Below are 16,132 nucleotides of genomic sequence, written 5' to 3' on the forward strand. Positions count from 1 at the left end.
TATTAATTTAATTGAAAAAAACGATATAAACGTGTGTATTAATGACATAATTTTTTGAATAACATCTGTCGTTTAACATATATATTAGAAAAAGTAAGTTACTAAGAAAAGATATTATTATCTTTTTCGAGAATAGAAAATTAATAGCAGTACATAATATACATAGTTACCCATGAAAACACTAGACAAAAAAAAAATTATATAAAATTAATTTGTTTTTTTATCTTTTGAAAAGGTTAAAAAAAAAATGATAAATCCTGAGAATTAATCTTGTTTTAATATTTTAAGAGAGAATTATATACTACATTAATAAAATATTATTGTTCGTAATATTTATATAATTTAACTTCTACCCTATTAATAGTTCGTTAAATGCTAGTTCAAGGACTTTATTACAATAATGAATATAAAAATTAATAGAGAATATGTAGAGTTGCCTCTACTAATTTTATGAATTAAAATACAATTCTGATTCCAAATCATGCTTCTAATATGTATTTATTTATTTTAATAAAAATACCCATTTTTATTAAAAATTTATGTTTCTATTTAATGTTGATTTATAATTATTTTAATTTTTCTTACAATGTTATGAATAATGTTTCACAACTCATGTCCATTTTATTGAAGTTAGTAAACGAATTAATTAATGAAATATAAATTAAATTATATATATACTGCAAAATAAAAAAATTTTATTATCGTTAATATAAAATTTTCTTATATAAATTTTAATAAAATATACGAAATTTATACATAAATTCATTAAATTAGTAACTGTAACTCTACATGCTCTTTATTAATATTTTGTTTAGCACTCTAGCAAAGCCACCGAACATGCATTTAATAAACCACTATGATAATGGTATATAAAAGATGGCTTATGGAAAATTATTATAAATTATCGATATTAAAATAGGCATATATCAGACGATTTTTATATTTTACTTCATATAAAACGTTGATTAATAAAAAAAATTATTATTCTTTTTGTGAATAAAAATTGATGGCTAAATGAAAAATATACAGTTAATTATTTGATTTATTATTTTTCTGTTCTGTGACTTTGAAAGTATTGAACAATAAAATAAACAAAGAGAATATAAAGAAAGCTCTACTAATTTTATTTAAAATAAAATAAGTTATTACATAAATTATATATTTTTTGTGTGTTAATATTAAATTATAATACTATTGGTTATTAATTATTTATGTTAATTAATATTATACATTACAAATATAGTAATTAACATTACGCTTAATCTTTTACACAATAAAAAAAGTAAAACACACGATGTGATCAAAAAAAGAAAAAATTATTTCTTTTTTTGAAAAATAAAAAAAAATAAAAAAAAAAAAATCACCATTTTCTTTTTGGAATAAGAACTGTAAAACGTAAAAAAAATATAATATAATTTAATATTATATTCCTATATTTTATTTTTGATGCAATCATCTTCAATAAAGATACTTTTTTTTTTTTTTTAGTGTACACCTTTTTGTGTATGGGTTTTTAGATGCCCTCCTTCTTATCGTATATTTAGCATTCACAAATAATGATATCCTTGATTGTTTCATTTATTTAAATATCATTTAAAATAAACCTATAATACTATTTATAGAGAACCAATTCGATAAATGGTATTATAAAATTTTTTTTAATTTCGGTAAGAATAAATATAAGATATTTATTTATTAACTATTAAAAGACTTTTATAGCATTTTTAGTAGTCATATTAAAAGAGAGCATGTACAGAAATCATTATATATTTTGTTTATCAAAAAAGCACTTAAATAATTATATATATTAATTTATAATTACCTTTTTATTACAAAAGTAAAGAGATTCATACATAGATAATAATATACCATATATAAATTTATTTATTCATGGTAAAATTAACATATTTATTTTAATATTAATGGTCAACTAACATAATTACTAAAATTTTTAATTATAAAAATTAAAAGCAGTATGAAAAGCATATAGTTACCAAGTTATTTTATTAAATACTCCTTACCTTTATTAGTATTGATGAAAAAAGTTGATAAAGAGAATGTAGTGAAAGATTCACTTATTTTGTTTTAATTAAAATAAAACATTAAACATATTATATGCATTTGTTAATATAAAACATTAATTAGGTTATCAACTATTTTAGTTAATTTTCATAATATTTTAGATGTAATATACTTGGCGTTACACTTTTAATATTTCACATAATTATTTCAGAAAAAAATAAAATAATTTTTTTTATATATTATTGTAAGTAAACACAAAAAAAATATAACGAAACACATCAATATTTTTTTTTTATAGTATACATATTTTTTTGTATTTATTATTTTTTAATTTATGAATTTATAAATGCACATTTTCCCATTATTTAAACATGAACAAATAAAAATAACCTTACACACATTTTTAAATATTGTTAAAAATATGTTTAACATATTATTTATATCCCAATAATTAAAGATAGGCTTTACCTATGGTATTAGTTCGTAAAAAGGATGGCAGATTGGCAAGTACTATAGATAAATTGTATTTAAATAGTTATGTATAGAATGATTTATATGTTTTACCTAATAAGAAAGATATATTTCAGACATTTTATGGTGTTAAATGTTTTTCAAGATAGACCTTAAAAAAGGACATTGGGACTTAAAACTGGGTGAAAGTAATAATAAACACACAGAATTTATAGAACCCAAACATGAAAAATTTGTATTTAACATATTATCATTCGCATTCAAAGTTGGTCTTCTAAGTTACAAATAGTAATTAAAGATATATTCATGAATTTAATTTAAGCATACTTAAACCTTTTAAGGTACTAAAAAATGTATATGTATTACTTATTGGTAACAATTTAAAAATAAATACGAAAAAATGTGATTTATTAATCGTCTATTCGATGACCTTACTATTATTAAACAAACAAATTAATAAATAGCATGCAATCTATAAATTATATTATCAAACTGTTTTAAATAATATTTAATAAAATAAAATGAGTAAAAACATTTTATTTAGAGCATTATAAAATATATGAAAAATGTGAACATATAAATGTGTATATTAAAAAAAAAATATATATATATATTTGCACTAAAAATACGCTAAAAAAAAAAAAATAAACATATTTCTATAATATATTTTTTGTTTACTTACAATTACATATGAAAATATATTTTTTTCTTATTATTTATTTAAAAAAAATATGACATCTTAAAAAAAAATATTTTTTTATCTTTTAAGGACAAGATGGAGTGTATTTGGTTTTTTTAAAGAAAGATTAAAAATGCAATGTAAAATGTGGTACACATGGGATGTTATGTAAATTAATAACAATATTAATTAACTAACATAATTAATGTTTTATATTAATTAATAAAAAATGAATGATTTAATTTATATCTTAATTTAAAAAAATTAAAAATATGTAAAATTCTCCTTATATGATCTTTATTAATTTGTTTCTTAGATACTAGCAATAACATTGAATTGTTAATTAATAAATAAATGAGTTGAAAAAGAAATTTAAAAAAAAAAAAACTGTAATCTTAAGGATAATCATACACTTTTTTTGTCGATGGTATGAAGTATAATTTTTTATGTGTAAGAATTAAAAATGTTATGTTAATATCATATTTTATAGCGTATTGTGTAAATTAACTCAATAACTATTGTGATTCATATTTGACAATTAGAAAAACTATATAATTTGTATAATAATTTATTTTAACATAAATAAAACAAGTATAGTTTTCTCTACATGATTTTATTAATTTTTTTTGCTCAATACTAGAAATATGATTACTAAAAGACTTCATTTAACTTTTTAATAATTTACAGAATGATATAAGTTCATTTTGGAGCAATGTAGTTACATGCAGGATAATTAAAAAGTATATAAAAAGATATATTTGTGAGACCACATATAATAATTTTTGCGTGTATAGAAATAAAATAGAAAATAGATTATGTTTAAAAGGATACATTCAAAGATATAGTAGAATTATATTTGTATAATATATGTTATATTAGTAATTTACTCATAAAAAAAAAACATTATATATGCAATTTTATTTTTAAAAAAAAAAAGAATGTTTTATTTTTATTTATTTTTTTTTAGGAGATGAGTAAATATGATAATTTTTATATTTTATATGAAAAAATACTAAGAAGTATGCCAAATAGCGTGAATTTTATAATTAATATATTAAGATTATTATGAATAGATACTTGTATAATAGGTATATAATTATATACATAGGTTAATTTTATATTAAAAAGAATAAGTAGATATCATTTTACATGCTCTCTATTAATATAACTATTTAAGTCACTATAAATGTCATTAATTAACAAATTAATAAATCATAATATGACTGAAAAGAAAATTAATGAGTTATTACATTAAAAAAAAAAAAATAAAACAAATATATTTCATTTATTTTTTTTTATTATATCTATTTAAAATTATAAAAAAAAATATTTTATTTTTTTTTTGGGTTTTATACTATAGCTACTTAAGAAATTTTAACAAAAAATTAATGCTAATAAAATTATTTTTTTTTTTTATTTTTTAATAGAAAAAATAGTATCATTATAAAAACAAAAATAATAATTTTTTCTTTTTTTTTTGGTGATGCAATGGATATTATTCTTTTTTGCATGAAAAATTAAATGACATAATGTCAAATATTACATTTGTATTGTATAAATTAGCTTAAACAAATAAATAATAGAGTTAAAATTTAATATTAGTTAATAAAAATAAATGATTTATGTAATGATTTATTTTATTCCAAATAAAATAATTATAGTTATCTCTAAACTCTATTTATTTAATTTATTTGTTCAATATTAGAAAATATATTATGCAAGAAATTAATAAATCAATATTCTAACAAAATTATTGAATGAGGAAGTTAAGGAATCAATAACTAAACAAATAGAAATGTTTAAGTTTATTTTTTAAAAAACATTGAAAAAGTCCAATAATTCTATTTATCACTTCTAAAATTTTTCCTATTGTTTTACATGATTTTCCTGTTACTCCAAACTATTTTCCTCTCCTATACTCTATTTATAAATTTTGCTTTCTTATTCATTATCATCATTTTTTTATTAATAAATTAGTGTTGTAAAATTTCCTTATTATTTTTTTCTATCCACCTATTATGAATATTTTCACAGTGTTTTTTCCATATAATTTTTTGCATTTCTAACATGGGATTTCTAATTTTGTCCCCATTCTTTTTTGCTATCATATCTTCATATATTTCTTTTATGTATTCCTTTTCTTTTCTTTTCATTTCCAATATTAACTCTATAAACCATTTTTTTTTTTTTTTTTTTTTTTTTTTTTTTTATTCTTCTGATATTTGTGTAGCTTCTGTGAAATCAAAATAAAAGAAAAAAAAAAATTTTTAATAAATAAAAAATTAACAAAAAAAAATAATTTTGCTTTTTAATTAATAAAATGTATACAAAATTTATAACTAATCATTTTATTACAAATTTAAGAAAAAAAAAAATTTAACAATAAACTATATATAAAATCAAAACTATTACTTTCTTTAATTTTTTGTCTAAGTTTATATCTTTCCATAAAATATGTCATATCATTTTCTAATTTTTTTTCACTTTCACCTTGGATATAAAAAAAAAAAAAAAAAAAAAAAAAATTCTTCTTCTTCTTCGTATTCTTCCAATAAATTGTTAAACCATTCATCCTCGCTATGTAGTATAAACCACATTCTTTGTTTTCTTAGCCATCGTTTCCATATTCTTTTTTGTTTCTCTAGCATAGGATTTTTTCCTGCTACTATATCTGATATTTCTGATTCTTTTGTTAATTCATTAAATTTTTCTTGTTCTTTTCCCCATTCTTTTTTTAAATTAATAAACCATTCTTCATTTATCCATTTCTCTGACATTCTTTTGTTTCTTTGTACCCATTTTTTCCATAAAAGTTTTTGTTTCTCAATCATTAATGTACTAATGCCTTCTGCCCCTTCTTTTATGATGGCTAAATCATTTTCTATTATTTCTGGATATTTTTCTTTTTCTTCTTTTATAAATTCATCTAAACAGGTTTCTAAAAATTTTCCTTTATTCAATAACCACTCTTCTTTTCTACATTCCTCCAATATTACCATATATATTTCTATTAAAGTCTTCCATTTTAATTTTTTTTTGTTCCAAAATCCATTTTTGAGGTCTATTTTCGAAAAACATTTTGTTCCATAAAACGTTTGAAATATGTGTTTTATGTGTAGGATGACATATAAATCATCTAGTATAAATTTATTTAAATACGGATAGTCTAACGTGACTCTCCATTGGCCTATTTTCTTCTGAACCATTATTATTGGTGAGGTCCAATCTGCATTAATGACTTTACTTATTACTTTTAATTTTATCATTACATCTATTTTTCGATGTAATTCTGATAACATTTCTTTGCTCAGTGGTCTAGGGTTATAACGCCGTGGTCTCCCTTGTACCTGAATAGAAACTTTGTATTTGTTGTTGGGTTCCACCATTTTATTTTTCCAGGGTCTTGTATTATTTCTTAATATTTTTTTCCAACCTTTCCTTATTTTTCTGATCTTTAAAATAAGATCCTTAAACAAATTTCTGAATAATTTCTTTATTCGAATTCTCTAATCCATTTTCTTTTACTTCAGATTTAACTTGCGTGATATATATATATCTATCTTTTTTTTTATAATGGCATATCCTAATTAGTCCATTACAAAACCACTAAGTAATAAAGGGGTTTATTTGTTTTTATCATAGCAAATCTGGTTATTATATTTATATTGATAAATTTCATGTATATTTTCACCTTTTTAGATTTCATTGCAATGTCTCCGCTACATATTCCACAAAACTTTATTGGTTGTATTGATGTATCTGTCTCTATACCTAGTTTTTGGCTGAAACCATTGATGCAGTACATAAATCTGCTCCTGTATCTAGTAATACATTAACGTTATGTCCGTTAATTTCTACTGTTTGTTCCACATTCTTACATCGTCCTTTTTGATTTCCAATTTCTATTTTCCTATTAACAGATAATTCACTTTCTGCTGAATCTGTTACCGCTTCATAGGATTTCTTATCGATGTCAAATTCTTTCTCCTTAAATATTTTATTTGCTCTGTTCCTCTTTCTATCCTTCTCTTCGTCACTTCCTTTGGGTTTATTTTCTTTATACCTTTCTTTTGTCTTTTCGTCTTTCAAGGTGTTCCAATTGTTTATTAAGGTATCTTTGCACTTGACGTATTTTATGTGGATTCGTTTCATTTTTGATCATTTTAAAATTTAAATCATATCTTTTATCTCTTATTATACCTTTAATTTCATCTTCTTCATCTCGAATCACCTTATTTCTACATACTTTTACTGTCCTTCCTATTTCATTACAATTTTGGATCTTTTTTTTTGGTAAAAACAGTGTATTTTTTTTTGGTTATTCCCTTCACAACAATAACATTTCATAAGACTTTGTTTCTTATCCTTATCAATACTATTGTCTTTGTAGGTCTAATCTGCAGCATTTATACTGATATTTCGATCCTCATCTATCTTTGTTTCTCTATTTTCTACAGTTAGAAAATATTTTCTTATCTATGTAAAAGGTTTATACATTTCCATCTTCTTATCTAATTATTTTAAGAATTTCTCTCGTATATAACTTTTAAAGTATTTTAAAATATCCTTTCTGCATATGCTATTCTCTTTCTTGAAACATAAACAGCTAAGAGCATACAAATTACAGTCCGTTATAAATGAACTAATAACTTCTTTCACAGATACTTTTTTTGGTGCATTAAATAACTTCTTTGCTAAAATGAATTTCTTGTCTGGATCTTCAAACATTACATTAGCTAATTTAATTTGAAATTGTAACATATCGGTGATTTTTTTGTCTCTTGATAATTTAGCTATTCCCTGGTGGTATATGTTTGATGATAAAGATTCTAACAGCACACATGTATTTACTCTGGATATTCCTTGCATTTTTGCCTTAATTTAGAATATCCTAAACTAACTAAGGTATAGTTCTAAAGATCAATCATTAAATTTTGGGAGTCCAGGTGGTACTTTAGTTCTTATTTTATATCGATTGTTTCTAATTTCAAATATGTATGAATGATTAAATTCTATTATATTCGCAAAAGAATCTGGTTTAAGGTTGTATAATACTTTATCCATTTTGAACTGCTAATCCAATGTGGGTTCTGCTTGTGCTATTTTCGGTTTTCTTGCCGTAATAAAAAAAAAAAAAAAAAAAAAAAAAAATTATTGGGATTTTTTTTTAGATGTTTTTCTTTTGAAAAACNAAAATGTTGGAAAAATGGAGGACAGAAGATTGGTTTAATAGTTTAATGGAGGAATGGAAAAAAGAAGAAAATATACATTGTCTTTGTAGGTCTAATCTGCAGCATTTATACTGATATTTCGATCCTCATCTATCTTTGTTTCTCTATTTTCTACAGTTAGAAAATATTTTCTTATCTATGTAAAAGGTTTATACATTTCCATCTTCTTATCTAATTATTTTAAGAATTTCTCTCGTATATAACTTTTAAAGTATTTTAAAATATCCTTTCTGCATATGCTATTCTCTTTCTTGAAACATAAACAGCTAAGAGCATACAAATTACAGTCCGTTATAAATGAACTAATAACTTCTTTCACAGATACTTTTTTTGGTGCATTAAATAACTTCTTTGCTAAAATGAATTTCTTGTCTGGATCTTCAAACATTACATTAGCTAATTTAATTTGAAATTGTAACATATCGGTGATTTTTTTGTCTCTTGATAATTTAGCTATTCCCTGGTGGTATATGTTTGATGATAAAGATTCTAACAGCACACATGTATTTACTCTGGATATTCCTTGCATTTTTGCCTTAATTTAGAATATCCTAAACTAACTAAGGTATAGTTCTAAAGATCAATCATTAAATTTTGGGAGTCCAGGTGGTACTTTAGTTCTTATTTTATATCGATTGTTTCTAATTTCAAATATGTATGAATGATTAAATTCTATTATATTCGCAAAAGAATCTGGTTTAAGGTTGTATAATACTTTATCCATTTTGAACTGCTAATCCAATGTGGGTTCTGCTTGTGCTATTTTCGGTTTTCTTGCCGTTGTCGCCAATTGATTTATTAGCTGGGTATTCGGAGACTTTGATAGAGTACTGAACAAACAAATTAATAAAGAGCATGCAGAGTTTACTCTACGGTTTTGATGTATTTGTATATATTTTTAAATGCTCTGAACGAGTGATTCTTAATTATGTAATCTACTTCGTTCAGCATTCTTTAATTTCAATAGGCATTTATTTAGTTTAATAAAAATCTTTATTTTTCTTAAAAATTAATATCCTTATTGTATATTGATTATTAATTAAATGTATATTACTTGTTTCTTTGTTATGAGTTATGTTCAACAATTAATATATATTGCTGTTGAATTAACAAACATATACAATTAGTGACAATACAAATTAATTATCTAAATATTAATTACGTGAAATTTTATTGTTATATATATAAAATTTTCTTTTACAAATAAAAATTATAAATACTATGTAAATTAAATTCTATTGTATATAAAAAATCTTTTTCTTACTGGTAACAAATCTTTTTCCAGTTGATTTTTTTACTAATCTTTCGACAATTTTCCTGAATTTTTTTTTTCTTTTTTCCTTAAAAAAAAAAAAACATCTTACTTTTTTTTTTTTTTTTTTTTATTTGCGTATGCATAACCAATACGTATTTTTCATATTGCTAGTCCTTTTTATTACAAAAAAGGTTAATAAATCCTTTTATTAACCAAATATATGTTAGTCATGCAAGCATTGGATAAAAAAAAAGAAAAAAAAATAGTTATTTTTTTTGTTTTTTTTTTGTAAATTATAAAATACATAAAAGAAATATATTTATTTTTTTTCGAAAAATGTTGTATTGTTGAAAAATTAAAAAAAGAAAAGTTACTGACTAAAAAGTTTCCTGTAGTATATTTCATTTAAATTTATATAAGAAAATTTTATTTTAATAATAATAAAGTTTTCATATATCATATTATTTATATAATACAATTTTTATTCTATTGATTGCTTATGCTTGTTTATTTGAAGGCAGTTAATTTGAATTGTTAATGATTACTCATAACATTATAAATAAAATATATGTAATCAAAATAAATAATGATGATTTAAGTTTTTAATGAAAATATAGGACTTTTATTAAGGTAAATAAACTCCTATGGAAAAAAATAAATACTGAACTGATTAGACAACACAAATGCAATTTACTGGTTTGCAGTATTAAAAAAAAATTTAAGTTAATTATATTAGTATAGATAAATCTGCATAATATTTATTAATCTGTTTGTTCAATACTCTAATAAAATCATTGAATAAACAATTAGTAAATTACTAACATACATATATAATATATTTTAATTTATTTGTGTAAGAAAAAAGAAAGGATATATATAATTAAAATAAAGAACAATAAAAGCTAACGTATATGTTGAAGAATATTCTACAACAAAAAAATAATAATGATAAATATAATATTTGTTTTAAATATAAATATATAGATATAAATGTAACACAATTAAGAAGGATTTTCATATTAATGGAATGCATGCATTCGTTATACAATGTATTATATGATACATATATCTCAAGATATATTTATTTTTATATAAAGCTACTAAAGCTTCTTTATATAATTTTTATAAATGAAAGGGTAATGATTACACACATATATATTTCGTTTTATTAAAGAATAAAGAAAAAATATTGATATATTTTTAAGATTCTGTAGCATAATGTAGATAGAAGTAAATATAATAATAAAAACTAGGGGAAATTTTTTATTATCTTAGTTGCATATCATATGAATAGCATAACAAATGAATGAAAATAAAATTGATGAAAAGTAAAAATTTTCATAAAAATGATATATTACAAATTGTTTTTTATTATATTTGTAGATTTATGGATATAATACTATTGAAGATGATAAAGAACATAAAAAATTAATTTATTTTATATTATTACTATTAGATAGGTTAAAAATTGCATAAATTTTATTGAATTAAAAAAAAAAATAAAGGAAAAAAATATATATCTTAAAAATTATTGCACCTCTTTTTATTAAATCTATTTACATTTATTACATTTCACTTGATTTTTAACATAACCATCATAATTAGAATTTAAGTTAAAATTATTATATATGTAATATATATAATTTAATAAATATAATATAAATATTTTTTTAAAGATAGTTCGTAAGAAGTATTATCTATAATAGTTTTTACATTTGTTATAATTATTGTTAATATAAGTTAAAATTCACTATATCTAAAAATATTTTTTTTCATAATTGCTATTGTTGCTTTTTAACATATTTATGTAGAAACTTTTAGCAAAATATATACACATATTTTTGCTTTAATTATATATCATTGAGTTATAAAAATGATTACTTCAGTGTATTGTTTATTTTTATTGAGATTTATATATTATTATTACATAAATTATAAAAATTAAGATGATTTTTATATTTATTTAAATTTCTTTTTTTTTTTCAGATTTTTATTTCATATATTTCAAATTATATATCTGAAAAAGGTAGTTCACACCTAGCTGTGAATTTATAAATTAAAATGCATTTCATTATTTCTAAAATTTAATTTCTCCAAACAATATATTGTTATGTAAGAAATTGAATCATAATTAAAATAAATTAAAATTTATGTAAATTACATTTTTATTATTGTTTTCATTAAAACCACCATTATACCCATAAATGTAAATAAGATTATGATACCTTGTTTTTATTTTTTTTAATATTTATTGCTATATATCATAAATTTTTTATCAAAAATATTTTAGTGGTTGTATGTTAAAATTGTTTATGTTAATAATATTTTATCACTATAATGTATATCCATTATCTTAATTACATATTATATATAAACATTCTGCATTAATATTAAATCAATTTATGTATCTTACAATGTAAATGGTCATCATGCCATAGTCAGTTTTAGAATTGATACAAATTAAATTACATAATTTACTAATATAAATAGCATTAGAAAATTCTAATATTGTATAATCATGATATTTACCAATATAATATGATTATCATTACTCTTATTTTTACTTTTATTATTATTTAAAAAAAAAAAATTAAAATTTTTTATTTTTAAATTTTTTTTATATCTTTGAATCTTTAATTCATTCAGAATAAACATAATTATTTTTAAATTCATATATTAATATTAAATAAATTAATTATCTATAATTGTAGTTTATTTTTATCATTTATTTAGAAACTTCACACAATTTTTTCTATTACAGAAATAATTTCGATATTTCAGTAAAAAAACAAGCTTTATAAAAAAAGTATATCTTATTAATATTTTTAATTTCCAAAAAAAAAAAAATTTTTTTTAGTTAATATTCTTAAATTCTTTATATTTACGCTATATTATTTATTATGTTAAGTATAAAAAATAAAAAAGAATAATTATAATAAATTATTAATCATTTATATAAGCTAATGCAAAATTATACAATAATATTAAAAAAATAAAATAAAATAATCATTGCTCAAGTAATATTTTAAAAAAAAGCTCTCTTACTCTTTCTCTCTCTCTGTATATATATATATATATATGGATAAAATAAAATTATAAATGTTTAATTAAAAGTAATATTTACACATATTATATATTATATTATATTATATTTTTTATCCTTATGCAATAATAATTCAAACGAAAAATATATACATACAAGCATATAATTACAAAAAATAAAAATAAAAAACATGAAAATAAGATAAATATTAATAGTATGTAAGTAAAATAGAAGAATAGTTATGTAAATGTAAATTAAAATAAAAATAATACTATTAAAACTATTATTTTATATAAAAATATAAATATGTAAATATATAAAATAAAAGCAAAAACAATTACATATAGAAAATGAGAAATAATATGCATAGAAGATTCAAGGTGTGAAGTTAAAGCAATTTAAAATTGTAATCATTTTTTTATTCTTTATTTTTTTATTTAGTTTTATAGTATACTACAATTCACATTTTATTTTATTAAATATGAAATATATAAATCCTATGTTTATATAAAAAATTAATTTAAAAAAGCTTAAAAAAAAAAAAAAAAAAAAATATATACAAATGAAAATAAAAAATAAGATGAATTAAATTAAAAAAGAAATAAGTAGATTAAAAAGAAATAATATAAAAAAAACTAAATGTTTAAAATATTTATTTTTTATTTAATGTTAAAACTGTTCCATCATATTTACTTATTAAAGCGATGTTAGTCATATCAAGAAAAATTCCGTGATCTATAACACCAGTTGTCTAAAAAATTTAAAAAATAGATAAAATATGTGAGAAATAACAAAAGTATATATGAAAAAAAAAAAAAAAAAAAAAAAAAAAAAAAACTTAATAAAAATAAATATAAAATTATTACCATTTTTATTTTTTTGCAAGTTTCTAATAAATCTTCTATTGGATCAGTAAAAAAAAAATCGACTATGTAATTTTTGTTATCTGTCACAAAAATTTCTCCATTTTTTTCTCTTAATTTATAAGTACAATTTTGAAGTGTTGAAATTTTTAGTAAATTTTCAATAATTTTTTCATAACCAAATGTTAAAATTTCTATAGGTACAGCTCCTGTTGTACCTAATCCATTAATACACAATTTTGATTCATCTCCTATCTTAAAAAATAAAATAAATTCCTTAATTTTTTTAAAGATTGAACTAATACAAATTATTATTATTTTTTTTAATTTTTATTATTATTTTTTTCATTTTTTTCATTTTATTTTTTTTCATTTTTTTCATTTTATTTTTTTTTTTTTACAATTATAAAAACTGATGCACTATTTGCAACTAGCTTTTCACGAACAAGAGCTCCTCCTCTTCCTTTAACTAAATTTAAATTTAAATCAATTTCATCTGTTCCATCGATTGCTACATCAATTTTAGAATTTTTGTTAAGTGTAGTTAAAGGTATTCCAAAAGTTTTTGCCTAAAGGATACATTAGAAATATATAAAAATGTTAATATATGTTATTAAAAAAAAAAAAAAGAATTTTTTTTTTTATTTTTATAACCTTTATTTCTGTATCAACACTTGTAGGAATACATACAACATCTTTTATCTTCCCACTTTTTATTAAATTATCAATTCTCTCAAGTGCATAAAAAACAGTTGTTCCAGTACCAAGTCCAATAGTCATATTTGAGTGAACATAATCATCTACAGCCTTATAAGCCTATTTAAAAAGTGCATAAATATATATATATATATATATCTTTAGTCTTTTTTTTTTTTTTTTTTTTTTTTTTTTGCATAATAATAACAACAGTGAACTAATATTAAATTAATTTTAATGATTATGTAACTATTTTATAAGTTTGTTAAATACTAATATTAATATTAATATTAAAATAAAAAAAATAAAAATATAGAAAAATTTGCTATCATAAATGCTTCCTCATAAAAAAATTGGTGAATAAATAAAAATTCTAAAAAATATATTAAATGAAAATATTAAATTAATTTTTTTATAACGATATTTACGTTAAAATCATTATAGAAAGCAGATTAAATATAAATTATATGTAATTAAATGTTAAGCTTTGACAATTGAATAATAAAGAATATTAATAACCTTTTTGAATTTTTAATGTGGTGGACCAAAGTAGAGAAGAGAGTTGTATATATGCAAGATATTCAAAAATAAACATATTCCAAAATACGTATATGATTAATAAAAGGTATTGTTGACTTTTTATGAAATAATAGCTAATAAATTATAAGGAAGTAGCAAGTTCTTACTCATACTTGCTACTTAAGAAAACAGATAACTAAAAAAGAAATTTTTCTCATAGTTCTTATGTTAATTTTTTTTTCTTTTATATTTTATTTAATTTTTTTTTCATCTTTAGATTATTGAATAATGGGTTTCATTATTTTAGTATTCAATTTCATTAATCGAATTAATATTTGAAATAATGGAATATTAAATTCGAAGTTTAAAGAAAACAAATTTAAAAAAAAAAAAAAAAAAAAAAAAAAAAAATTGTTAAACCTAATGAATGAAAAACAATTTAAAGAATTACAAATATAATTGCTTCAAAAATTTTTTAAAAATTATTCTTTTTATTTTTTGCATTTTTTAATAATGCACATTTGGAATACGAGGGGAAAAAAATAATAATAAAATATTCCTTTAGGATAAAAAAGTATAATTTTTAAAATAGAATATATATATGATTTTTTAAATAAACTTTTTTTTTGAAATACCAATAGAACAAAGAATATTATGGTTACTTTTTGTTCTAAAAACTCTATTATTAGATAAATTTTTTGCATTATTCAAAATTTTATAATAATTACAAATTTAAACAATAAAAAATGTAAATTAAAAGAATCGTTTTAAGTTAAATAAGGAGAAAAAAAAATTAGTATTAAAATTTTTTTTTTTTAGAAAACTAAAAGATTAAAAAATGAAAAAGTAAAAAAAAAAAAAAAAAAAAAAAAAAAAAAAAAAAAAAAAAAAAAAAAAAAAAAAAAAAATTTTTTTTTTTTTTTTTTTTTTTTTTTTTTTAATATAAATTTTTTAACATTAATTTATTAAAAATAACTTATAAGAAATATTTAAAACTTCAAGTACTAAATTTATTTTTAATATTAAAACAAGCTAATTATATTTTATTAAATTCTTTTTTTTCAATTTGCCTAGTGTAAAATGAAAATTATATTTGATAAATGCAATAAAATATATAAACACATTTTGCATTTGTATGCATTAAGGTTTCAAATGTTATTTCTAAAATTATATTAATTATATTAATATATATATTTTAATTGAAAAATTGAGATATAAAACAAGGAAAAGGATGTTAGAAAAAAAAAAAAAAAAAAAAAAAAAAAATTTTAACATAAATCATAACAAAGAAGCAAATTATTTACACTTAATTAATAGTCAATATTCAATATTAAATAAGGATTTAAATTTTTA

General features: G+C 19.3%; 1 protein-coding gene across 1 annotated transcript, besides 3 other annotated features; it reads right to left on the reverse strand.

The window, feature by feature from the left end:
- Positions 1-6,209: 6,209 nt before the first annotated feature.
- Positions 6,210-8,293: a repeat region.
- Positions 8,294-9,103: 810 nt separating this feature from the next.
- Positions 9,104-9,873: a repeat region.
- A 190-nt stretch (positions 9,874-10,063) lies between these two features.
- Positions 10,064-10,475: a repeat region.
- Positions 10,476-13,353: 2,878 nt separating this feature from the next.
- PGAL8A_00022500 (ribose 5-phosphate epimerase, putative) lies at positions 13,354-14,344 on the reverse strand (the record flags this gene model as incomplete). Its single annotated transcript, XM_028674216.1, has 4 exons — positions 13,354-13,452; positions 13,568-13,819; positions 13,966-14,133; positions 14,219-14,344. 4 exons carry the CDS (start codon positions 14,342-14,344, stop codon positions 13,354-13,356), a joined length of 645 nt encoding a protein of 214 aa, XP_028530591.1.
- Positions 14,345-16,132: the final 1,788 nt, after the last annotated feature.

This window comes from Plasmodium gallinaceum (assembly GCF_900005855.1).
Source record: "Plasmodium gallinaceum strain 8A genome assembly, contig: PGAL8A_v1_21, whole genome shotgun sequence".
Classification (NCBI taxonomy): domain Eukaryota; phylum Apicomplexa; class Aconoidasida; order Haemosporida; family Plasmodiidae; genus Plasmodium; species Plasmodium gallinaceum.